The 23,912-nt window shown below is 48.6% G+C and overlaps 1 protein-coding gene across 3 annotated transcripts; it reads left to right on the forward strand.

Moving 5' to 3' along the window:
* The first annotated feature begins 11,595 nt into the window (after positions 1 to 11,595).
* On the forward strand, positions 11,596 to 20,863 carry FKBP4 (FKBP prolyl isomerase 4). 3 transcript variants are annotated; one of them, XR_012419874.1, is made up of 10 exons: positions 11,596 to 11,844; positions 13,744 to 13,888; positions 14,330 to 14,472; positions 15,621 to 15,741; positions 16,006 to 16,162; positions 16,516 to 16,855; positions 16,953 to 17,036; positions 17,306 to 17,491; positions 18,041 to 18,280; positions 20,077 to 20,863. XR_012419874.1 is itself a non-coding variant. In XM_005569814.4 (10 exons), exons 1-10 carry the CDS (start codon positions 11,740 to 11,742, stop codon positions 20,182 to 20,184), a joined length of 1,380 nt encoding a protein of 459 aa, XP_005569871.1. In that variant the 5' UTR covers positions 11,596 to 11,739; the 3' UTR covers positions 20,185 to 20,863. The 3 variants fall into 3 exon arrangements, 2 of the variants coding, with proteins under 2 accessions (XP_005569871.1, XP_073862185.1); XM_005569814.4 differs by having other exon boundaries at positions 16,765 to 16,855; XM_074006084.1 differs by lacking the exon at positions 13,744 to 13,888 and having other exon boundaries at positions 16,765 to 16,855.
* The last annotated feature ends 3,049 nt before the right edge of the window (positions 20,864 to 23,912 follow it).

Raw genomic sequence — 23,912 nt, forward strand, 5'->3', positions numbered from 1 at the left:
AATGCAGAGGTGTGATCTCAGCTCACCGGCAACCTCCGCCTCCAGGGTCCAAGTGATTCTCGTGCCTCAGCCTCCAGAGTAGCCTGTAGGCACCAGCCACCACATCCTGCTCATCTTTGTATTTTTGGTAGCGACAGGGTTTCACCATGTTGGCCAAACTGATCTCGATCTCCTTACCTCAAGCAATCCACCGGCCTCGGCCTCCCAAAGTGCTGGGATTACAGGCCTGAGCCACCGCGCCCGGCCCCAGCTGGGGGTTTTCTGATACTCCTCCTCTCCCTACCTCCTGGGGACCCCACAGCCCCTGAAGAGCCTTCTGCCCCAGTGCCTCACCCCACTGTTTGGACCTGTATGTTTCCATGGCTGCCTCACCCTCTTAGACCACAGCCTCCTGCAGAGCAGGGCCCCGTATCTCAGTTGGCTTTGCACTCCCAGTGCCTGGCACACAGCCTGGCTCCTGTGACCACTCAACAACCCTTGAAAATTCACTGGAATCCTGGACAGCGCCAAGGCAGAGCGGGGAATGGGGGCGTGATCTGCTGCCCTCTCCTGGCAATGTGAAGCATTGTCCTAAGCACAGTCACCTCTCTCCGCTTTGCAAAAACAACTGCAGGATCGGGAAGCCGGAAAAGCAGCTGATGGAGGATGGGGGATGTGGATGCTGTCTAAGGAGACAAACTGGAATGAGGGGTTGCTGAGACTCTGCCGTCTCCCATACTTTTCCCACGTTCGTGGACGCAGGGGCTAGGTCAGTGCTTTCAAAGGAGGATGCATCCTCAGAGAGGCTCTGGCTCCCCCCACCACACCCTAAACTCTTGGATGAGATCTCGCTTGTCAATATGTGCTGTTGCCGTGTTGTAACTATCACTGCATCTTTAATTCCCTTCAGTGAGCGATCATGGAGTTTTTTCCACCGTTGTTGTAAAGTGTGTTTTGCTCTTGTGTGTAAAAAGACTGTGAATTTAACCACTGGCTTCTCCTGATACTAACTCGGCTTTCTACTGCTGAGAGGATGTCTCTGACGTTCCGGGTTTCTCAGCTTTCTATCAAAATCCAAATACAGTCATTCCGCAGTATCCGTGGGGGATTGGCTCCAGGACCCTCTCCTGAAGATACCAACATCACAGGTGCTCAAGTCCCTAATACAGAATGGCATAGCGTTTGCAGACAACCTATGCACACCCTGCAAGCTCGCTCTTTCTCTTTTCTTTCTTTTTTTCTTTTTCTTTCTTTCTTTCTCTTTCTTTCTTTCTCTTTCTTTTTTTGAAGGAATATAAAACTATTTATTGACCACTGTTCACCAGTATTTACAATAAATTAAACAATATATAGTACAATAACATTCTGCTTGCTACAGAGTTGTTTTTCTGGCTTTTGCTGAACCAATAAAGAAATACTGAGTCTACACGGAAGGAACGAGTTGGGGTGTGGTAGCGCTCCTCACACGGGGACACCAGCTGCAGGAGGTCTGTCCTTTGCAGACCCCTGACCCAGGGACAGATGAATGAGGTACACTGACACACAGATATTCTGCTCTGCCAGTCCAGCTGAGTGTCCCCGAGTCGCTTACTGACTCCAGCAGAGTCCCGTAAACAGTTGCCCTGACCAGCTAGGGAGATGCGCATTTACTGGTAAAGATTAATTGACAAAAGACTTGAGTCAACACCACTAGAGGGTAATTGACATTGTGGACTTCCTGAGTAGAAAGCACTTAAGCTCCCACCGTACATCAAAGGTTAGTCTTAAGACCACAAGAGTAAACAAGCTAGCTAGATAACTTCCCCACATTCTTTTGTTACTACTTTAATTTATTTAACTAAAGGTACAGGGAACAGGCTGCCTTTAGCCAGATCTATTACCAAAGTTATGCAAATTTCTCGGCCTTCCAGGAAGATTTGCATCTATCTCTATAATGATCTCTAATATTTTTCCCACCAGCCTGATTGAATCCCTACATTGGGGTAAAGAAGAAACATGCAGGTCAATAGTTTTCATTCCAAAAGGTTGTTCACACATTTATGGCAGCGGGTCCTAGATTGCCAACATCTCTAACCATCTGATTAGGTTTTTATGAGCCAAGTCTTATATATTCCATGAATCATGACCTTTTAGTCAATATAGCAACAGAGATTTCAACTTTTTTTTAAGGAATGGCCCTCTGGAGAAATTGTCAAATGTTCGTTTAACTCAGTTTTGTTTAGCTAATTAAAACACACTGGGGCCGGGCGCGGTGGCTCAAGCCTGTAATCCCAGCACTCTGGGAGGCCGAGGCGGGCGGATCACGAGGTCAGGAGATCGAGACCATCCTGGCTAACACGGTGAAACCCCGTCTCTACTAAAAAAAAATACAAAAAACTAGCTGGGCGAGGTGGTGGGCGCCTGTAGTCCCAGCTATTCGGGAGGCTGAGGCAGGAGAATGGCGTAAACCCGGGAGGCGGAGCTTGCAGTGAGCTGAGATCCGGCCACTGCACTCCAGCCCGAGACTCCGTCTCAAAAAAAAAAAAAAAAAAAAAAAAAAAAACCACGCTGGATTTGTATCATTTCCTCATCTGGATGGGGAAACCTCCAGTGATGGCAGTGAAAAAAAAAAAAAAATCCTTTTAGGAATTTTGCAAACAAACCATTTCATTTGTAGATATAGATGCTTTAAAATTAGCCAATTTAAATTGTCCTATTAAGTAGAATTACTTATTTCACTTGAAAAGTATGGCTTCAGGAAAATTTTCACTTTAACTTGAAGTGATTATCTCGTAGCTTGCTTAGAATAATAGCATCTCAGAAACATGAGTTTACCTGTGGCTTTTGTTTCGGTGAATTGTTTTTTCAAAAACCATTTACATGTGCATTTTATGTGTACACACACACACCAAAAAATAAAAATAAAAATAAAAATCTAGAATTTTCCTTAGGCTTATAAGAAAACAAGGTCGGCCAGGTGCAGTGGCTCATGCCTATAATCCCAGCACTTTGGGAGGCCAAGGAGGGCGGATCACCTGAAGTCAGGAGTTCAAGACCAGCCTGACCAACATGGAGAAACCTCCCCTCTACTAAAAATACAAAAATTAGCCAGGCATGGTGGCGCATGCCTGTAATCCCAGCTACTTGGGAGGTTGAGGCAGGAGAATTGCTTGAACCCAGGAGGCAGAGGTTGCAGTGAGCCGAGATCGCGCCATTGTACTTCAGCCTGGGCAACAAAAGCAAAACTTCGTCTCAAAAAATATAAATAAAAAAACCATAAGTTCTGATGGAGTAATGACTGAAAATTTTCCCCAACATATAGAAAAGCTGTTCTCTAATGCAGAAGAAATAATATACCATGGTATCAAATGTTCTTTTCTAAAAAACGAAGCAACTATGGAAATCTTTTATTTATTCAAAGTAACCAGTATTATTGATGGAAAAAAAAAAAAACCAACAACTCTTCCAACACTACTTTCAAAACAACATATCAAACTTGATTTTCATTAGAATGTAGTTATTTTGTCACATCAGTAAATCAAAAAGCAAGACCCACATGTTTCATATTACATACGTGAACAATGATTGAGCTTCATCTTCTGGACAAAAAATGCCAAGTTAGTCTCTCTTCATAAAAAGCAATTACTGGCCGGGCACAGTGGCTCGTGCCTGTAATCCTGACACTTCGGGAGGCTGAGGCGGGCTGATTGCTTGAGGCCAGGAGTTTGAGACCAGCCAACCCAACATGGTGAAACCCCGTCTCTACTAAAAACACAAAAATTAGCCGGGCATGGTGGCGAGCACCTGTAATCCCAGCTACTTGGGAGGCTGAGGCAAGAGAATCGCTTGAACCCAGGAGGTGGAGGTTGCAATGAGCCAAGATCATACCACTGCACTCCAGCCTAGACAACAGAGCAAGACCCTCTCAAAAAAAAAAAAAAAAAAAGCAATTACCATTGAGAAAACTTCACACTTGCCTCTTTTGCCAGCATGAAGTCTGCCTCACCTGAATCTTTCCACTTCATGAGAGACGTCAGTTTTCCACTGCCATCTGTGGCACCAACTATTCTTTCAGGATCGAGACCTACGGCAATCCTCTTGGTTTGTCAGCAGCATCTCTTTTCTTCTGTGATTTGCTGACATCAGATTCACTGTGAGATACAGATTTTCTTTTTGTACCATCTTTTTCTCTACCAGCTTTTTGATAATTAAGAAAAGCTTCAATTAACTCTGGACAAGTTAAATTTAAAAAAAAAAAACCTTTTTCAAGTGAAAAGACATGCCACAGACTAGAAGATAATTATTATATATATATGTGTGTGTGTGTGTGTTAAAGCAAATCTTATCTATATCAAGAAATCTCACAGATTAATAACCACACAACAAAATTCTTTTTTTTTTTTTTTTTTTTTTTTTTGAGATGGAGTCTCACTTTGTCACCCAGGCTGGAGTGCAGTGGTGTGATCTCGGCTCACTGCAACCTCCACCTCCCAGGTCCAAGCAATTCTCCAGCCTCAGCCTCCCAAGTAGCTAGAATTACAGGAGCCCACCACCACGCCCAGCTAATTTTGTGTATTTTTAGTAGAGACAGGGTTTCACCATGTTAGCCAGGCTGGTCTCGAACTCCTGACCTCAGGTGATCCACCCGCCTCGGCCTCCCAAAGTGCTGGGATTACAGGCACGAGCCACCGCACCCGGCCAACAAAATCCTTTACAAGGAGCCAAAGATTTAGACAAGTCTTTCTTTTGTGAAAGACTGGATAGTTGGCCATCTGGATAGATGGCCAATAAGTATATGAAAAGCGTTCAACTTAATTAGCTATCGAGAAAATACAGATTATGTATTACGTATCTAGCCCTACATCCCCCAGGTGCACTAGAATGAAAAGGACTGACAATACCATGTGTTGGCAAGAGTGTGGACCAACTGGTGCTCTTGTACACATTTGGTGGGAGTGTAACCTGAACCACAACTACAGGCAATTGTCAGTATCTACCAAAGCCAAACATAAGGAAAACCCAAATCCAGCAATTCCATTTCTTAGGTATCTACCAAACTGAAATAAGCATATATGTTCATCAAGAGTCATGTACAAATATATCCAGAGAAGCTTCATTCACCATAGCCAAAAACTGGAAGCCCCAATGTCATCAACAGTAGAATGGATACAGTGTGGGGTGTTCAAACCATGGAAGATTACAAAGCAGTGACAGGTAATGAGCTACTCCTGTCTGCCACGAGATGGATGAATTTCACAAACATAATGTGGAAGGAAGGAAGACAGTCATAAAAGAGTCTATACTATACGATTCCTCTTGAAAGATGTTCAAAACAGATAAAACTAATCTATTATGACAAAGGTCAGAATAGTGGTTACTGTTGGAGATGACGATTGACTGGGAGGGAACATCCAGGAGCCTGAAGGGTGCTGACATTTTCTACATCTTCATCTGGGTGACAGTTTTGTGGACACATACGTATGGAAAAATGTATCAAGCTATACATTTAAGCTTTATGTTTTGTCTCTTTTAAAAGTAAGTAAATACGATTTTCCATATTTCAAGCTCTTTCTCAAGTTCTTGCTCTTTGTGAGGCCTTCCCAGAATACTTTTCCCAGATGCTGCTATTCTGCACTTGGAAACTGTGCCCCACTGGCTAGCCCTGGGTTCTGCTCTACTTCTCTGTATAGGAAAGCTCCTTAAGGGAAGATTCTGTCACAGACTCTGCACTCCACAGCCTCTGGTAGAGACCTAGGAACCTAGCAGGTGCTCAATAAACATCTTTCCACCAGCTGGCCATCTACAGGAAGTATAAATTTGTGGGAGCAAGCCCTGAGGACAGGGGCTGAGGGATGTTCTCCATCATTCTCTTTCCTTTCCCAAGTGGTTGGGGTGCCACATAATTAATCAATGAAGCCCCTGGCAAACAAGAGCCCCTTTAAAAAAGGATACCCCTCTTCTCCAAGGGTGTATGAGTCTAACGAGGGACAGAGTGGCCTATCCAGGAATCTATGTGAGAATCCCCACCCCGGTCAGGGCTTCCAGCAACCTTTCTCCCCGTGAGGAAATTAAATCTGAGGAGGTAAACCCAAGGGAAAACCAAAATAATTTCCCCAGAGGAGGCTACTTGTAGAGAGAAGGGCCATCTAACATCTCATCCACAAGCCTATGTGAAGAGTTAAACTCAGAGATACTCTGAATCACATTTTGGCTAAATGCTAAAGGGCTACATATTAAAGTCAATATCTGACTAAACAAAAACTATTACCAACAAAGAATGAACTTCCAGGACACAAGAATAAATATGAATTCTCAATAAATTATTATTGCTATTGCAATTCATACCTTTTCTAAAAGTTAGCAGACTGATCATAGAAGTTTGATGTTATACTGAAGGAACAATAACATCTTAATTTCTTAATAACGACAGCTGCTGGATTGCTCCTGTGCTCACTGCAATGCACGTTTATGATCTTAAATAAACATTTACTTTCAACTGAGGACGATGGAAGGTAAGACTATTTTTCCCAAGTGGCAATCCAAGTCCTAGTTATGCTAATTAGATATGATAATAACTTAGACACACACATGATGCTTTTTCATATGTAAAATTGTGTTTATTTTTTGGTAGAGACAGGGTATCACTATGTTGCCCAGGATGGTCTTGAATTCCTAGCCTCTAGCAATCCTCCTGCCCCAGCCTCCCAAGGTGCTGAGATTACAGGCATGAGCCACCGCACCCAGCCACATGATCCTTGATCACACACAAGTTCAAGGAAGACAGAACTAATGCTGAAATCAGCCTTTGGCTATCTGACCCTCTGAAGATTCAAGCCAAAACCAAATTTCAGCGCATCCACAGATATAGTAGGATGACGATTTGCTTCTTCCTATCTCTCCAAGAGCAAAACAAAAATATGTGTATTTATCAGAAGCAAGAATTAGATTTTATAAAAGGAAACAAACTTTCTTCCAGCACCAAATATCCCATCACCTCCCCTCAAGGAGATCAGCTAATGGTGGGATTCATGCAAGTGTTGACACCAAGTCTACCTTTAAGGAGCTTTTAGTCTTGTTAGAATGACAAAATATCAGCAGGTGAAGCTACTGTGAGTTACATGAGATAGTCAAGTTCATAGTCAAGTGTCCAGGAGCATAAAGCACAGATGTAATTTAACATTAGAAGAGAAGCACTCCTCTGAAACTCTAGATAAGCAAAGCCTCATCTAGACCACTGGCTTTCAACTTCAGGGCTGGAGACTTCCACATCTTCAACTGCATATTCCAAGGCTGGGTGCTGTGGCTCATGCCTGCAACCCCAATACTTTGGAGGACTGAGGCGGGCGGATCGCTTGAGCTCAGGAGTTCGAAACCAGCCTGGGCAATACAGTGAGACCCTGTCTCCACAAAAATAAAATTACTGGGCGTGGTGGCATGTGCCCGTAGTCCCAGCTACTTGGGAGACTGAGGTAGGAGGACTGCTTGAGCTCGGGAGATTGAGGTTGCAGTGAGCCATGTTCATGCCACTGCACTCCAGCCTGGGTGACAGAGCTCAAGAGCCTGTCTCAAACAAACAAACAAACAAACAAACAAAAAACACGACTGCATATTCCAGCAATCAACAGACTGAAGTGTGGCACACACACTACCACTCACCTACTCCCCGTGTACCATACACAAGTTCAGGCACTTCACACGTAATATCCCATTGCCAGTCGCAGTGGCTCACACCTGTAATCCCAGCACTTTGGGAGGCCAAAGAGGGAGGATCACTTGAGCTTGAGTTCAAGATCAGCCTGGGCAATACAGGGAGATCCCATCTCTACAAAAAAAAAAATGTTTTTAAGTTAGTCAGGCATGGTGGTCTGTGCCTGTGTAGTCCCAGCTACTCCAGAGGCTGAGGTGGAAGGATTTGCTTCAGCCTGGGAGGCGGAGTCTGCAGCGAGCTGTGATGCACCACTGCACTCCAGTCTGGGCAACAGAGTGTGACCCTGCCTCCAAAAAATAAATCACCCATTTAATCTTCAAAGAAAACCCCTAAGAGAAAGGCATTATTGTGACAGCCATTTTAGGGACAAGGAAACCTTCCTCCAGGACTCACGCGGTGAGTTCAATGATGAAGCTGAGATTTGAATCCAGGTAAAGAGCCCGTGCTGGAGTTGGAACCCAGGAGAATCCAATCCAGAGCCCATAAGCTTAACCTTCACATGGGTCTTCACTGTGCACAGGCCTCGTATAGGGGCCCACTATTTTTAAATTGTATGAAAATGGAACTAAAATCACTCACATAAATAAATGTTTTAAGAAATATGTAATAGCTTTTTTGGTCAGAGTTTCTATTTTCTCAATCAACAGACACCAAAGTTAACAAGAAAAAATGTGGGCCAGGCGCGGTGGCTCACGCCTGTAATCCCAGCACTCTGGGAGGCCGAGGCGGGCGGATCACAAGGTCAGGAGATTGAAACCATCCTGGCTAACACGGTGAAACCCCGTCTCTACTGAAAATACAAAAAACTAGCCGGGTGTGGTGGCGGGCACTTGTAGTCCCAGCTACTCGGGAGGCCGGGGCAGGAGAATGGCATAAACCCGGGAGGCGGAGCTTGCAGTGAGCTGAGATCGGGCCACTGCACTCCAGCCTGGGCGGCAGAGCAAGACTTCATCTCAAAAAAAAAAAAAAAAAAGAAAAAAGAAAAAATGTAAAGGTCTTTAATGGGTTTTTTTGGGTTTTGTTTTTGTTTTTGTTTTTTTTTTGGCATTACATTTTTGACAAATTATACTGGGAACGTTCTAACTCGGGCTGGGTGACAGATTTCCAGGTTTCACTGCACCGGTATGCTGCATAACATGTACGCATACATGAACACACACACCCCTATATGCATTTCAGAGTCTTTTGAACGATCCAAATATTATATAATTCTTTGGATGTTAAGTGCATTGGCAGCCTAGGAAGGTCAAAATATGAACTGTAGAAACAAGGGGTCTTGATGTGTAAATGATGGGCCCAGAGTTTGGGATCTGAGCCAGGTCAGCTCTAAGAGGTTCCCTGTGACAAGAACAAAGTTTCTGATCCCAGCAGGAGTTACCTACAGATAAGGTGGATGAGAAAAAGTGTGCTGACTTCCTTCTGCAAAAAAAAGTGGACATTTTGGAAGAATTTCGAGTGGTACCAGTTAAACATCTTTAATGAGAATACTAACTTAAATGGCTTGGGGAAAGGGTGAGGAGATAGAGGAAAGAGACTAAAACACGTGCACACTTTCTATAGTATGTGTACTTTTTATGACCAGAAAAATATCACATAAACGACATGGAAATATTCTAAGAGAAACAGTAAGTTCCCGCTCCAGGATTCAAGACCCCAATGCCTGTGATCCCCTAGTTTCCTCCTTCACTGTGTGGGGACAGAGCTTCTCACTGGGAACCTTGTCCTCATGCCCTTCCCTGTCTCACAGACCTCTGTTTTCTTAGCCCTTTGTCCCCATCTCCACCGCAGCGCCTATCAGATCACATTACCGACCGTTATTTACCAACTGCGGAGTTGGAGGCGAGCAATGTGCTAGCTAGATACCATTACACAGATTCCCTGTTTTTAACCATTAAATCGCCCTCTTTTACAAATGTTACTATCCCTATTTTACAGACAAGAAATCGAGACATAAAGATTAACTAACCTGCCCCAAATTAAACAGCTCACATAACACATGGGTCACCCAACTCCCCTTACTGCAAAGCACATGTTCATTCCACTAGGGTAGTAGGCTATGTGTTAATGTCTAGGCAGGCAATCTGAAGGGCTCCATTAAGGATGTGCTGGACAGAATTAAAGGAGGGGTCCTACACTGTCTGCTTCCGATGAAGAAAAAGACGCAGAAAAGAAACCGCCACACGTGGAGTATCAGTAGGTGCAAGCCAAGGACGGTTTGCGGTAAACTGCTACCCCGGAAGCGAGCACCCACCATCCTCGTCTCCCGGAGTTTGGGTGGCCCCTGGCACTGTTACTTCTGCAGAAAAGTAATGGATTGAACCCCTACAGAGGCAGCGCCCCCCGCCCCGAATCCTCTGAAGTTGTCTCCAGTCACCTAAAGAGATGTCGGTAGGGCTCAATTTGTACTGTAAATCGCTGAGCGAAGGGCTGTTTCTTTTGCATCCCTTTCAAGTTCCCTCGGCAGGGACTACAATAAATCATCACATTACGATGCTGAAAGTTCATCTCTAAAAAGCTTTCAATTTAGTTTGATGAGACAATGGCGTACAACGGCACAGTGCCGGGCACATAACGGGAAGTCCAAAAATATAATTATTATTGGAATAAAAATTCACGCTGGGCGCAGTGGCTCACGCCTGTAATCCGAGCACTTTGGAAGGCCGAGTCGGGCGGATCATTTGAGACCAGAAGTTCGAGACCAGCCTGGGCAACATGGCGAAACTAAAATACAAAAATTAGTGGGTGCGGTGGTGGACGCCTGTCGTCCCAGCTACAGAGAGCCAAGATCGCACCACTGCACTGCAACCTGGGAGACAGAGCGAGACCCTGTCTCAAAAAAAAAAAAAAAAAAAAAAAAGAAAGAAAAAAAGTTAGCCAAGACTTGGAAAAGTTAATTTAAAAAAGGAAAATTCATGCAGCCAGTAACTATTGGACACCACTCACCAGGCACTATGCTAAACTGGGGTTAGGTGCTGACCAAAACCAGGCCCCTCTCTAGATGGCTTTGTAGGTCCCACGACCATGGCTTAGGTGACACGGGCAGTTGCGCGCTCCACAGGCTGTCGAAAACCACTCGGGAAACAAACATTGAGAGGAAAAGACTCCTTCTGGAAAACCGAGTGACTTTTCTCGTGAGGGGCACCCACGTGTGTAAGCATTCGCAGAAACGGCAGCTGTATTACCGCCGGGAAGGGTCCCCTGAGTGCGCGCCCCGTCTGAGTTCCGAGCTGGGCGGGCCATGCCTCGCCAACCCCGCTGCTCGCAGCATCTGCAGGCGCCGGGGTAGGCACCGCTGCGTGACCCGGGCTTCCCGGCTCTGGGGAAATCGAGGTCGCTTTCCCCGGCTCTCTGCAGCGGGGCAGCGTTGTCCGCTCACTCCCCCCTCCCCGGACGCCCTCACCCTCTTTCCCCCAGGTAGGGAAGGGTCTACGCGGGTCATAGCGGAGAGACCACGCCGCCCGTGGTGACGGCCCGTCCCGGGGAGGGGGCGCCGCCACTGCCATCCCGCCGCCCGCGCTCCCCACACATCGCCGCAGGCGCAGCGGACTGGTGGAGTGATGTCGGGAGATCGATCGAGAAGAATCTGGAAGAATCCGGTTAGACAGGGAAGCGGACGGGGATGGGAGGGAGGGAGGAAGGGCCAGGGGAGGCCGCTGGGGAGACTCCCCAGAGTCCGAGGGTCCCCGGAGAAGGGGGAGGGGGCAGGCAGCCAGAAGGAGGCAAGAACCAGAAAAAAAAAGAAAAAAGATTCTGAAGCGCCCGCAGCACTCAGCCCGAACCGGCTCAGTCCCGCCGTCTCTAGAAAGTTCTGCACCCCGCCCCCTCTGTCCGTGCTCCCGCTCCTCCCAGCCCCTCCCTCGCGGCGGGGCGGGACCAATCGCTCCCGGAGCGGCTCCTGACCCACCTACCCCCGCTCCCGCGCCGCGTGCAGAGGTGCTCGAGCCTCCTCGCGGTCCGCAGTCAGTGCCGCCGCGCCCGGCCTCCCGCACGCGCCGCAGGTAGCGCCCCCGCCAGCGGCCCAGGGTGCGCTCGCGCCGGTGCCAGCTCCCGGAGAAACGGCGCGCCGCGCGGAGATGACAGCCGAGGAGATGAAGGCGGCCGAGAGCGGGGCGCAGTCGGCGCCGCTGCCCATTGAGGGAGTGGACATCAGCCCCAAACAGGACGAAGGCGTGCTGAAGGTGAGGGGCGGCGGGGCCTGCGGGGGCGGCCGAACCTGGGGCCCTGCGGGCCGCCCTTCCGCCGAGCCCGGAGCCCGCGGCCGGGCACGGGTCGAGGCGGCCGCCTCTGCAGCCTCGCGGCCGTCCTGCCGGGGGCCGGTGGCATCGCCGTCCGGTACCGGGCTGCGTCGTTTGAGGCACCGAGGCCGACCATGCGCTCAGCAGAGGGGCGGCCTAGGTGCGCGGGCCGAGGCCCCAGGCTCCCCAGTCCCCAGCGCCCGGGCCGGGGCAGGGGGTCGGGATTGCAGTGCCCACCCCGGCGCGCGCGGGGCGGCGGAGAGGGGCGGGGCGACCGCCGCGGGCACGCGAGCCGCAGCCCGGGGCCAGGCCGGGCCTCCCGCGCCACGCCGCCCCCGACCCCCGCGGCCCCAGCGGAGCTGCCAGCCGCGGGGGCCGCCTCGTTAGTCGCGGTGCCAGGGCTCGCCCACCCGGGCGGTGGAACACGGGCCAGGACGGGGAGCGACTCCCCACAGTGCTTTCCTGGCCCGGCGGCCTTTGTGCGACGCAGGCGCGACAGGGTTCCGGCGCCCTCCCGGGGTCCCCTGGCGACGCCGGGACCCAGCGTGGTCCCCACTCGCCGCGCGCGGCGCCCCCTCCCTCGGCCCCGGGGAGGCCGGGCGCGGGGCATGCCGGGAGCTGTAGTCCCCTCCCCCCCGCCGCCTCCCCGAGCCGGGACTGCGGGGTGTGGGGCGGAGAGGAGGCGCTCTGCTGTGGAGCCTGCCGCCGAGTGACCGCTCGACTACAAATAGCCTGGGGAGCTGTGGGGAGGGCATCTTGACCTGGGCCAGGACAACCTGCCATGGGTCGGAGCAGGTTCCGGGGAGAGTCCGGAGAGGAATTCCCAGCCCGCGTCTTATGCCTTCTCCCCATCCGCTGCTCCTCCTCATCCTGGCTTCCCACCGCTGAGCTCCGCGTGTGTGGCACCCGCCTCAGGGGGCCTTTAGCTGGTCCAGAAGTGCATCTGTCTTTGCACCAGATTATTGGGGACCTCGAGCGTCTGCTCCAGCGGCTCTCCTGTGGCATGTGGCTTCCCCTTCTCGCTCCAGCGTCCTGCTGTTTTCTATGAGATTGTTATTCCGGGAAGGGTCATTTCCCCTTTGATCCGCCATTCCTTCCCTTTTACCTTTCTACTCCTCCAAGACCCTGTCCATTCTCCATGGAAGCTTTCCCTTAGAGGGTAACCACACACCTACCAGGTGGCGCTAAAGGAACCTGTGCGTTTCTGGGAAATAACTCCAGCCCTGGTCTTAAACAGCCTACCAGTGAGGAATACTCCGCTCCCAAGTCAGAGTTTAAGGTCCCATGGAGAGCCTCTGGGTTCACTTATAACCTGGTTTCTTCCTTACCTGTTTTGAACTGTTTCTGTTCTCTTCACTCATACTCCTCTCGTTCTCCTGTCTCCAAACCAGACCTTAATCTGATGACCACTGGCATGAAGGAAGAAGGAGGAAGTGTGGCATAAATACTTCCCCCTTTGTCGATGATAATAATAATCTATTATTCAACCCTTTACTGGTCTAATCTTCCAACAAACTGTAGGAGATAGGGATTATCATCACTGCTTTACAAATAAGGTGTGGAGAATTTTTAAAACTTACCCATACAGCGGAAACTTGAACTCAAATCTCTCAGCCTTTTGTCTCCTTTTTCAAACCAAGTCTTGCTGTACCTGAAGAAAGACAGGGAGGTTAGTTGACTCCTAAGTCAAGTTGCTAGTAGCTGAATCTGGAGGGACAAGTAGGCAGAGGAGGATGAACCCAGAGAAGCCCCTTCATGTTCCCTCTGGAGGCTTGCAGGCAGTGTTGGTGCCCCTTTTGGCCCCAAACCCTGGGTTACTCACTTTCTCCCCCTTCCTCCCAGGTCATCAAGAGAGAGGGCACAGGTACAGAGATGCCCATGATTGGGGACCGAGTCTTTGTCCACTATACTGGCTGGCTATTAGATGGCACAAAGTTTGACTCCAGTCTGGATCGCAAGGACAAATTCTCCTTTGACCTGGGAAAAGGTAGGCGTGGTCAGTGGGCTGGTAGGATAGGTTCGAGGTGGACACAAGCTGTCACAAGCTGAAACCATTTTCTCAGGACCAAGCTCAGGGAGGAATGGTTTATCACAGTCTGTTAACTCTTTCGGTCACTCTTTTTTTTTCTACCGTTCTGTAACTATACTGATCTTTGTCTCCCCTTCTCCTCATCACCTCCCAACACCTTACTCCCCCTTCAAAGGTGGACTGTCTTGCATCTTAAACTCTTTTGTTCAGGGTCAGGTGATCTTTTACAGTTCTTAGACCTGGTAGCACTTAATGCAACCAGGTATCTCACCTTCTGGTCCCATTTCTAAAGGATGTTCAGCTTCCCCATGAGTGTGGTGCATTAACTCTTCAGAAGCACTGTTTGAGCCCAGAATCAGAACCCTGCTAAAGTGGTCCTGTTTGCCTCTGTACCTGCAGGGGAGGTCATCAAGGCTTGGGACATTGCCATAGCAACCATGAAGGTGGGGGAGGTGTGCCACATCACCTGCAAACCAGAATATGCCTACGGTTCAGCAGGCAGTCCTCCAAAGATTCCCCCCAGTGCCACGCTTGTATTTGAGGTGAGTGTCCGGCCACTGACATCAGGCTAAGAGCCAGGCCTTATCTCAGCCCAATGCCTGGCTGCCCTCCAGCCCTTCCTGCTTCTTGGAGACAATGTAGCCAAGGCTGAGGGCCTGGCCTTATGGGAGGAGAAATGCAGAGGGCTCTGCTGCTGCTAGTAATGGAAGTAACCGAAGCTTCGGGTAGCAAGAGGCAGGCACAGACCCTCTCCAGACTCAAAGCATGGTTGGGGTTAAGACGTCTTTATCTCCAGAGCGGTACCCAGAATACTGAAAGGAGTCGGGAGGTCAGAAACGATGGCCCATTGTAAGTGGCAGTACAGAATATTGGTGCTCTAGAGATCAGAAGAGGGAGCAGTAGCTCCCCTGTGGGTCAAGGGCTGAGAAAAGGCTTCCCTGAGGAGATAGAACTTGACATTGTTCAATCTGAAAATGGTTGAGCCAGGCCGGGCGTGGTGGCTCAAGCCTGTAATCCCAGCACTTTGGGAGGCCGAGACGGGTGGATCACGAGGTCAGGAGATCGAGACCATCCTGGCTAACACGGTGAAACCCCGTCTCTACTAAAAAATACAAAAAACTAGCCAGGCGACGTGGTGGGCGCCTGTAGTCCCAGCTACTCGGGAGGTTGAGGCAGGAGAATGGTGTAAACCCGGGAGGTGGAGCTTGCGGTGAGCTGAGATCTGGCCACTGCACTCCAGCCTGGGCAACAGAGCGAGACTCCGTCTCAAAAAAAAAAAAAAAGAAGGAAAAAAAAATGGTTGAGCCAATCCGTGGGCCCTGAATACTGAGAAACTGCTGAGAGATGATGGGTAATCATTTCTAATACCTACCAGATTGGGCTTATCAGGTAGTGTGGATTAGGATTATCTGGAATGCGTCCCAATATGTCCCTGTTAGTAGAGCAGGTAGCAAATAGATTGCTGTCCTCAGCTTAACTGAAATCTATGTAGTCTGCCCGCCTCTTCCAAAGTTGAGATTAGGGCAGCCCCCAAGAACTTCAAAAAAGTGCTGTTCTACCCAACTCTTCGTGACTGCCCTTGTGGTCAGATCTGGCCTGGCAGTTAGTAGGGACTCTCCCGGATGAGAAAGACTGTTTCACTGCCCGTGAGTTAGTATGGGAAAGAATTGTGTTACATCCTGTCCCACAGGTGGAGTTGTTTGAGTTTAAGGGAGAAGATCTGACAGAAGAGGAAGATGGCGGAATCATTCGCAGAATACGGACTCGCGGTGAAGGCTATGCTAAGCCCAATGAGGGCGCTATCGTGGAGGGTGAGACAGTACAATCTGGGCTTTCAATTCTAATTCTGATATTTAGGTCTTGCGTGGCTTTGGGCAAGTCACTTCCCTTCTCTGAGCCTATTTTCTTGTCCATAAAATGAGGGGTTGGATCATATTCTCTTTAAATCACTCCAGATCTGAGAACACAGCTAGGAGAATCTTGGGGTGATGGGGTGATGTAGGGAGGCTGATGGCATCCTTCCTCAGTCACCTGCCCTCTTACAACTCTGGTACACTGCCTCTCTTTCATACCAGTTGCACTGGAAGGGTACTACAAGGACCAGCTCTTTGACCAGCGGGAGCTCCGCTTTGAGATTGGCGAGGGGGAGAACCTGGATCTGCCTTATGGTCTGGAGAGGGCCATTCAGCGCATGGAGAAAGGAGAACATTCCATTGTGTACCTCAAGCCCAGGTGAGGGGTGGGCACTTCGTAGAGTAGGAAGGCAGGCAAACCAAGATCAAAGATATAAAATGAATTGTAGAACCAGCTGTTTGTATCCTTTTTAACTCTGGCCACACCAAACATACACCATTATGATATCCTCAGTATACTTAGAAGTGTGGCCACAATTGTCTACATCTCCTTGGATCTAAGCCCAGTCTTTTCAGTCATAGTTGCTACACTTTCTCTCCTCTGCCATCGAGATTTTCTTCTCCATTAATTTATTCAGTCATTACTGAAACAGCTACTACGTGCCAGGCACTACTGAAAATTCCTAGGGGTTTGGAGACTAATAGAACATTGTTTCTGCCTTCTAATTCTAGCTCACTATTTAGTGAGGTGCCATTTAAATTAGTAATCACACTGCTGCCTGGCTATAAGTTATTAGAAGGGTACGAAGGATGCTGAGGGGCCATCTGATGGTGTGAAGAGGCAAGGGAAGATTTGCCAAACATTTGCACCAACTCCCAAGGGATGGGAAGGTACTTTCCAGGAAATGGACGGGAAGCCTTTTCAGCCTGGAGCAGGTTAAGTGTTGCCAAGACGACACGTCGTGTTTTTCACCCCTGCAGCTATGCTTTTGGCAGTGTTGGGAAGGAAAAGTTCCAAATCCCACCAAATGCCGAGCTGAAATATGAATTACACCTCAAGAGTTTTGAAAAGGTAAGTTTGCTCAGGGTCTTCCCACCTAAAGTCAAGTTCCACCCTGTACGTACTCTGGGGTAACTGACAACTCTGTTTCTCTCCTGGGGTGTGGCAGGCCAAGGAGTCTTGGGAGATGAATTCAGAAGAGAAGTTGGAACAGAGCACCATAGTGAAAGAGCGGGGCACGGTGTACTTCAAGGTGAGCCAACAGTCACTGTCCTAAGGACACTCCCAGGAAGAGGTGCTCTGAGCCTGCCCTTCCCTTGGTGACTGAGATCATTTTCTGCCAAGAAATGGACAGGTTGGCACCTGCCATCTTCACTTCGTATATGTGAGCTTGCTGGCCTTGCCAGTGGGAGGGGTGGGAGCAGGAACCTCTTGTGGCCATGTGTCACTGATGTCTGCAGGGTATAAGAGCCTGGTACCACTGAACCTGTGCCAGGTGCCTGAGCCTTTGTCCCATTCTAGGAAGGCAAATACAAGCAAGCTTTACTACAGTATAAGAAGATTGTGTCCTGGCTGGAGTATGAGTCTAGTTTTTCCAGTGAGGAAGCACAGAAGGCACAGGCCCTTCGACTGGCCTCTCACCTCAACCTGGCCATGTGTCATCTGAAACTACAGGCCTTCTCCGCGGCCATCGAAAGCTGTAACAAGGTGAGGCCCCCGCAGAGGGCATGGAAGCGGCATTCACAGGCAGAGTTGAGTGCCAGCATGTCTGAAACTTCCCCTTGGTGACCAGGGCAGGGAAAGCAGCATGGATCAGTGGGAGCTCTGAGGTTACAGGCCACAGGCCTAGATGCAAGTATTCATAGCAAGCACCTTAGCTTTAGTGGTGGGAAGCTGCTTCTGTTGGCACAGAAGTAGGAGGACACAGGGAATGGGAAGAATCACGTAAGAGTTTTCTCCCACCTTGGTTCTTAGCCTCTCCGCTTACCTACTTGCTTTATTCCAAAGTGAATGTTGACGTCTGAAGTCTTTTTATTTCATCCAAAGACCTGCTGTCTTCCCTCTCTTCCTGTTGGATTAAATGACGTTCCTTCCTAGACCTTGGATTGTTCCATTTAATGCCCCAGGCCTTGTTCTTCCTGGGGTGGAGCCAGCCATTTGCAGTCCTGCTGAGGGGTACTTTTGGAACCCAGTCTTGGCCAGATGAGCTACAAGCCCTGAGCTCCCACGATGTTGCTTCCTCCCTGCATCCTTTAGGCCCTAGAATTGGACAGCAACAATGAGAAGGGCCTCTTCCGCCGCGGAGAGGCCCACCTGGCCGTGAATGACTTTGAACTGGCACGGGCTGATTTCCAGAAGGTCCTGCAGCTCTACCCCAACAACAAAGCTGCCAAGACCCAGCTGGCTGTGTGCCAGCAGCGGATCAGAAGGCAGCTTGCCCGGGAGAAGAAGCTCTATGCCAATATGTTTGAGAGGCTGGCTGAGGAGGAGAACAAGGTGAGGATTGGGGTGGGGAACAGCGGCAATAGCATCCCTCCACGGAACCTGGCTACTGTGGGCTCTTGGTGCCTTTGGTTGTCTGTGCCGATCCCAGAAACCAAAAGTTGCCCTTTTCCCTGGAGCATTAAGGAGCATGTGTTCCCTGCTATTGGGGCCGTGTTCTGTGATCAGTGCTAGGATCCTACCCACAATCCCCAGAAGTTGGGTTGGTTGCTGTGAGTGTAATTCCCGATTTATGTTTTCTTGTGGGCCAGGCACGGTGGCTCACACCTGCAATCCCAGCACTTTGCAGGGCCAAAGTGGGAGGATCACTTGAACCCAGTAGGTAGAGACCTCAGTGACTTATGATGGCACCACTGCACTCCATCCTGAGTGACAAAATGAGACCTTGTCTAAAAAAAAAAAAAAAAAGCTAGATGCTTTTTATGTGTGATTAAATAAATGATACATTTACGTAGTTAAATTCAAACTGTACCAGAGTATATACAGTCAAAAGTCTGCCTCCCCCACCAGAAGCAGCTGACCCTTCAGGTTCTTGTATGGTTCCAGTGTATTGCATCAGTGCACAGGCAGACATTCATGTTGCTTTCTCCCTTTCCCCTAACAAGAGGCAACGTGCTCTATCATTTGGCACATACTGTGCTTTTTTCACATGATAGTAGCTGGAGGCTTATTTTACATCAGTATTTAAAGAACTTTTACATTCTTCTTTAGGCTTACATAGTATTCCATTGTGTGGATGTGGCTTATCTTAGTCAGTCAGTCCCCTTTTAGTCTTCCAGTGTTGTTGGTGTTTTTTTTCTGAGACAGTTTCACTCTGTCACCCAGGCTGGAGTGCAGTGGCACGATCTTGGCTCACTGCAAACTCTGCCTCCCGGGTTCAAGCGATTCTCCTGCCTCAGCCTCCCGAGTAGCTGAGATTACAGGTTCCCGCCACCACACCCGGCTAATTTTTGTATTTTTAGTAGAGACGAGGTCTCACCATGTTGACCAGTCTGTCTCGAACTCCTGACTTGAGTGATCTGCCTGCCCCTGCCTCCCAAAGTGGTGGGATGACAGGTGTGAGCCACCATGCCTGGCCAGTCTTAAACAGTGTTCTAAACCAGCACTGTCCAGTAGAAATACAGTATCAACCACATGTAATTCAAAATTTTCTGGTAACCATGTTAAAAAGGTGAAAAACAAATGGAATTAAATTTTAGTTGCATTTGTGTATTTTTCAAACCATCTTCAAAATCCAATATATATTTTGCACTAAAAACACATGAGTTTGAACTAGCCACTTACAGTAGTGGCTACCATACGGGACAATACTGCTTAGAACAGCATTGCAGTGAGTAACCTTGTGAGTTCATAATTTGTACATATATAAGTGTTTAGTTTTGTTTGAGACAGTGTCTCTTGCCCTGTCGGCCAGGCTGGAGTGCAGTGGCACAGTCTCAGCTCACTGCAACCACCACCTCCAGGGCTCAAGCAATCCTCGTCTCAACCTCTCGAGTAGCTGGGACTACAGGTGCATGCCACCACGCCCAACTAATTTTTGTAATTTTTGTTGAGCTGAGGTTTCACTATGTTGCCCAGGCTGGTCTCAAACTCCTGGGCTCAAGCAATCTGCCCACCTCAGCCTCCCAAAGTTCTGAGATTACAGGTGTGAGCCACCAGGCCTGGCCTATACAGATATATTTTTAGGACAGATGTAGGAGAATGGGTGTATCTGTGTAATTCTGCTAGAAATTAAGTGTGTGTTTTTTCACTTGCGATGTCAGCCTCTTTGCTGTTCCTCTTCCTTGCAGGCCAAGGCAGAGGCCTCCTCAGGAGACCACCCCACTGACACAGAGATGAAGGAGGAGCAGAAGAGCAACACGGCAGGGAGCCAGTCTCAGGTGGAGACAGAAGCATAGCCCCTCTCCACCAGCCCTACTCCTGCGGCTGCCTGCCCCCAGTCTCCCCCCTCCACCCTGTTAGTTTTGTAAAAACTGAAGAATTTTGAGTGAATTAGACCTTTATTTTTCTATCTGGTTGGATGGTGGCTTTAGGGGGAAGGGGGAAAGGAGTAGGCTGGGGGATTGAGGTGGGGAATCATTTTAGCTGGTGTCACCCCCTCTTCCCTTCCCCCTTTGCACATGAACATATGTCCATCCATACATATTCATCAGAATGTTAATTTATTTTGCTCCCTCTGTTAGGTCCATTTTCCAAGGGTAGAAGAGGCAAGTGGTAGGGATGGGGTCTGATATGAACCCAGGGTGGAGAGGGAGACTCCTGGGCAGCCGTTTTCCTCATCCTTTCCCTCTCCCAGTCCATTTCCAAACGTGGCCTCCATGTGGGTGCTAGGGACATGGGAAAAACCACTGCTATGCCATTTCTTCTCTGTTCCCTTCCTCACCCCCAACGGTGTGGCTGATGTCTTCTGGTGTGATGGTGACCACCCCTTGTTCCCTGTTCTGGTATTTCCCCTGTCAGTTTCCCCTCTCAGCCAGGTTGTGTCCCGAAATCCCCTCAGCCTCTTTTCCGCACGTTGCTGAAGGTCCAGGCTTGCCTCAAGTTCCGTGCTTGAGCAATAAAGTGGAAACAATAAAACCTGGGTGTCAGACAACCCTTTTTGTTCAGCCTTGGAGGGGTGGGTATGGGTGGGTACATAATGGGTAGTGGCAAAATTAAGGGGTCACCCACTTAGTCCCAGTGGAGCTTAAATAAGTGCAGCATCTCAAGTAGACACCGTAGTTGGGCAGGAAGCAGCCCCACGATGCAGGGCTTCCTGAGCACTGCACAGGCTGCAGCTGGAACTTGAGTCTATGCACTCCCTCCCTCCAGCAACCTGGCAGTTTTTAGTGCCTCTGGTTTTCTTCCCTGACGCTTAGGAAGAGGAAAGTATCAAGATCTAGAAGACTGGGACACCATGCATGTGCATTTTGAAGTTGGAATTGGTCTTCTGCCTACCTCTGATCTGGCAGAGGTATCTGTGCATTTTGGTTTCTTAACAAGGTAAAACTCCTGGTGTCACTAACCTCCGTCAGATAACTTTTACATGATTAAGGTCGAGAGTAAAGAGTGGTCATGCCCAGCTTCCCTCCCAGCCTTAACAGGAAACGGCTTGTGCTTTTTTTCTAACTATGCTTTGACCCTTAACTCCTATGGCATGATGGGGCCCTGGGAGAAGCCAGGCAGCACAAGCCAGTCATGCTGAGCTGCCTCCAGATGATCCTGGCTCCAGGTCAGAGCCCATGTCTGCCCTCATCCCTCTCCTACTGTGGGCTCTCCAGTCCTTTCCCAACAGTGATGTGGTTGTCTGCTTAGCCACATGCCTGTATAGTTCCTTCCAGAAGAAATTTATAATGGTGGAAGATTGATTTCTGTGTGAAAATTTTCACCAAGTCATACAACATGGCTGATGCTGGAGCCAGGATGAAAATTGGGGTGTGCAAGTCTCCCGGTGTGAGTATCCCTTGAGCCCAAGACACCAAGGATGCAGAGAGCTGTGACTGTGCCACTGCATGCCAGGCTGGGCAAGAAAGTGAGACCCTCTTTTTAAAAAAAGTCCCAGTGTAGGCCGGGCGCGGTGGCTCAAGCCTGTAATCCCAGCACTTTGGGCGGCTGAGACGGGCAGATCACGAGGTCAGGAGATCGAGACCATCCTGGCTAACATGGTGAAACCCCCTCTCTACTAAAAAAACAAAAAACTAGCCGGGCGAGGTGGCGGGCGCCTGTAGTCCCAGCTACTCGGGAGGCTGGGGCAGAAGAATGGCGTAAACCCAGGAGGTGGAGCTTGCAGTGAGCTGAGATCCGGCCACTGCACTCCAGACTGAGTGACAGAGTGAGACTCCGTCTCAGGAAAAAAAAAAAAAAAAGTCCCAGTGTAACTACTCTTACTGGGCTCACTGCATATCACAGCCCTCTGTTTGTGGTTTGTGTCTGGGTCCTCTTGGTATTTCAAAAGTAGTAGATTCTTACCCCTGCAGCCAACAATCATCACTAACTCATTAAGCATTCATGGGTAAGCTACTAGCACTGTACTGACAGCATCACATGAGTTAACTTAATCCTTGCAACCATCCTACAAGGAAGGTATAACTCTAATAACCCTACTTACAGATAAGAAAACCAAGACTCAGAAGTTAAATGGAAAGGTATGCCTGAAATGGGAGGTCTCTGAACTAATCCAGACTCTCCCATGAGGTTCATTTGGCTGTGGGCAAGTCTTGAGCTTCTTTCCTCATCTGCAAAAATTGAAAGCATTCCTAAGGTTTCTTCTAGCTCTGCATCCTGTAGGATTCCAAGAATGTAAAACTGCATTTAACTGTGGAACGTTTAGAGATAAGTCTTAGTTTATGTAACATTAAAACTGTCTAGTGAGGATGTTTTGTTAAAATGCCTACAAGTCTAAGCCTAAAAATAATAGTACCACATACTCAAGTCTGCCCTGGGTCAGTGCTACAAGTTCATTTCCCAGTCAGTTGTCCCTTCCTACCAACACTTAAATCTTTCTATATGCAGAGAAATGTGCCCAAATAAAGAAAAGCTAGTAGCAAGCAATACTGTGAGCTGTTAACAAGCTTTGCAAGTGGTCTCTAGGAAAAATTAAAATAGAATTTATTTTGTCCTAGTGCTAGTTCTAACATCGAGTTCTATGCATTTTTATCTCTCAAGTATTTCTCCTCCCTCCACACTAGTATCACTCCCTCCCATCACCATGCACTCCAGCCTGCTCTCCTGCAAAAGGCTCCTATCTTGGATTCCCTCCTGCACCTGTTCACTCTGTACTGTATCCAAATCGTGTCCCTCCGAGTACTTCAATCACTTTCGATGATTTCCCATCCCATTTAGGCTAAAGAATCCTTATCATGGCCCACAAAACCCTACAAGACTTGGCAAAGTGCACTTAACACTTGCCCTCTATACCAGCTTTGCCACCCTGAGGGTGAATGGAGAACTGTATTCCATTTCCACTGGAGAAAAAATACGTGAAAGGCACTTTATGCAGGACGAGTAAAGTGTAGTATCTTTTTTTTTTTTTTTTGAGATGGAGTCTCTCTGTCGCCCAGACTGGAGTACAGTGGCGTGATCTCGGCTCACTGCAAGCTCCGCCTCCCGGGTTCACACCATTCTCCTGCCTCAGCCTCCCGAGTAGCTGGGACTACAGGCGCCAGCCACCACACCCGGCTAATTTTTTTTGTATTTTTAGTAGAGACGGGGTTTCACCATGTTAGCCAGGATGGTCTCAATCTCCTGACCTTGTGATCCGCCCGCCTCGGCCTCCCAAAGTGCTGGGATTACAGGCGTGAGCCACCACACCCAGCCTAAAGTGTAGTATCTTTTTAGAAAATGTCATTACTGGAAAAAAAAGTTAGAAACCAGAACTTCTCATACCTTATTCCTGTTATGTCTCAGTGACTAATTTTCCCTTTCCAAATGCAAAACACCTCAGAACCTTACAACAAGTTGAAATGACAATGCACTAAGGGCAGTGCTGAATAAAACCAATGTACAAGTCTGGACATTGTAAGTAAGGAAAATTCATTCTCTTTCTGGAATTCGTTATTGCTACCTTATGGCTACAGTTCCCCAGTTGTTTGCCAACCTCAGATAATGTGGATGCATTAACTATCCCCCGTTAGAAAACCTAGGAATA

The sequence above is a fragment of the Macaca fascicularis genome, chromosome 11 (genome assembly GCF_037993035.2).
Source record: "Macaca fascicularis isolate 582-1 chromosome 11, T2T-MFA8v1.1".
Taxonomy (NCBI): domain Eukaryota; kingdom Metazoa; phylum Chordata; class Mammalia; order Primates; family Cercopithecidae; genus Macaca; species Macaca fascicularis.

What these genes read in the sequence shown, in the direction of transcription:
- FKBP4 (XM_005569814.4), top strand. Translation starts at nt 11,740, where the DNA reads ATGACAGCCGAGGAGATGAAGGCGGCCGAGAGCGGGGCGCAGTCGGCG. An exon ending in CTCCTTTGACCTGGGAAAAG is followed by an intron (nt 13,889 to 14,329) that starts GTAGGCGTGGTC and finishes CTGTACCTGCAG; the next exon opens with GGGAGGTCATCAAGGCTTGG. An exon ending in ACCTCAAGAGTTTTGAAAAG is followed by an intron (nt 16,856 to 16,952) that starts GTAAGTTTGCTC and finishes GGGGTGTGGCAG; the next exon opens with GCCAAGGAGTCTTGGGAGAT.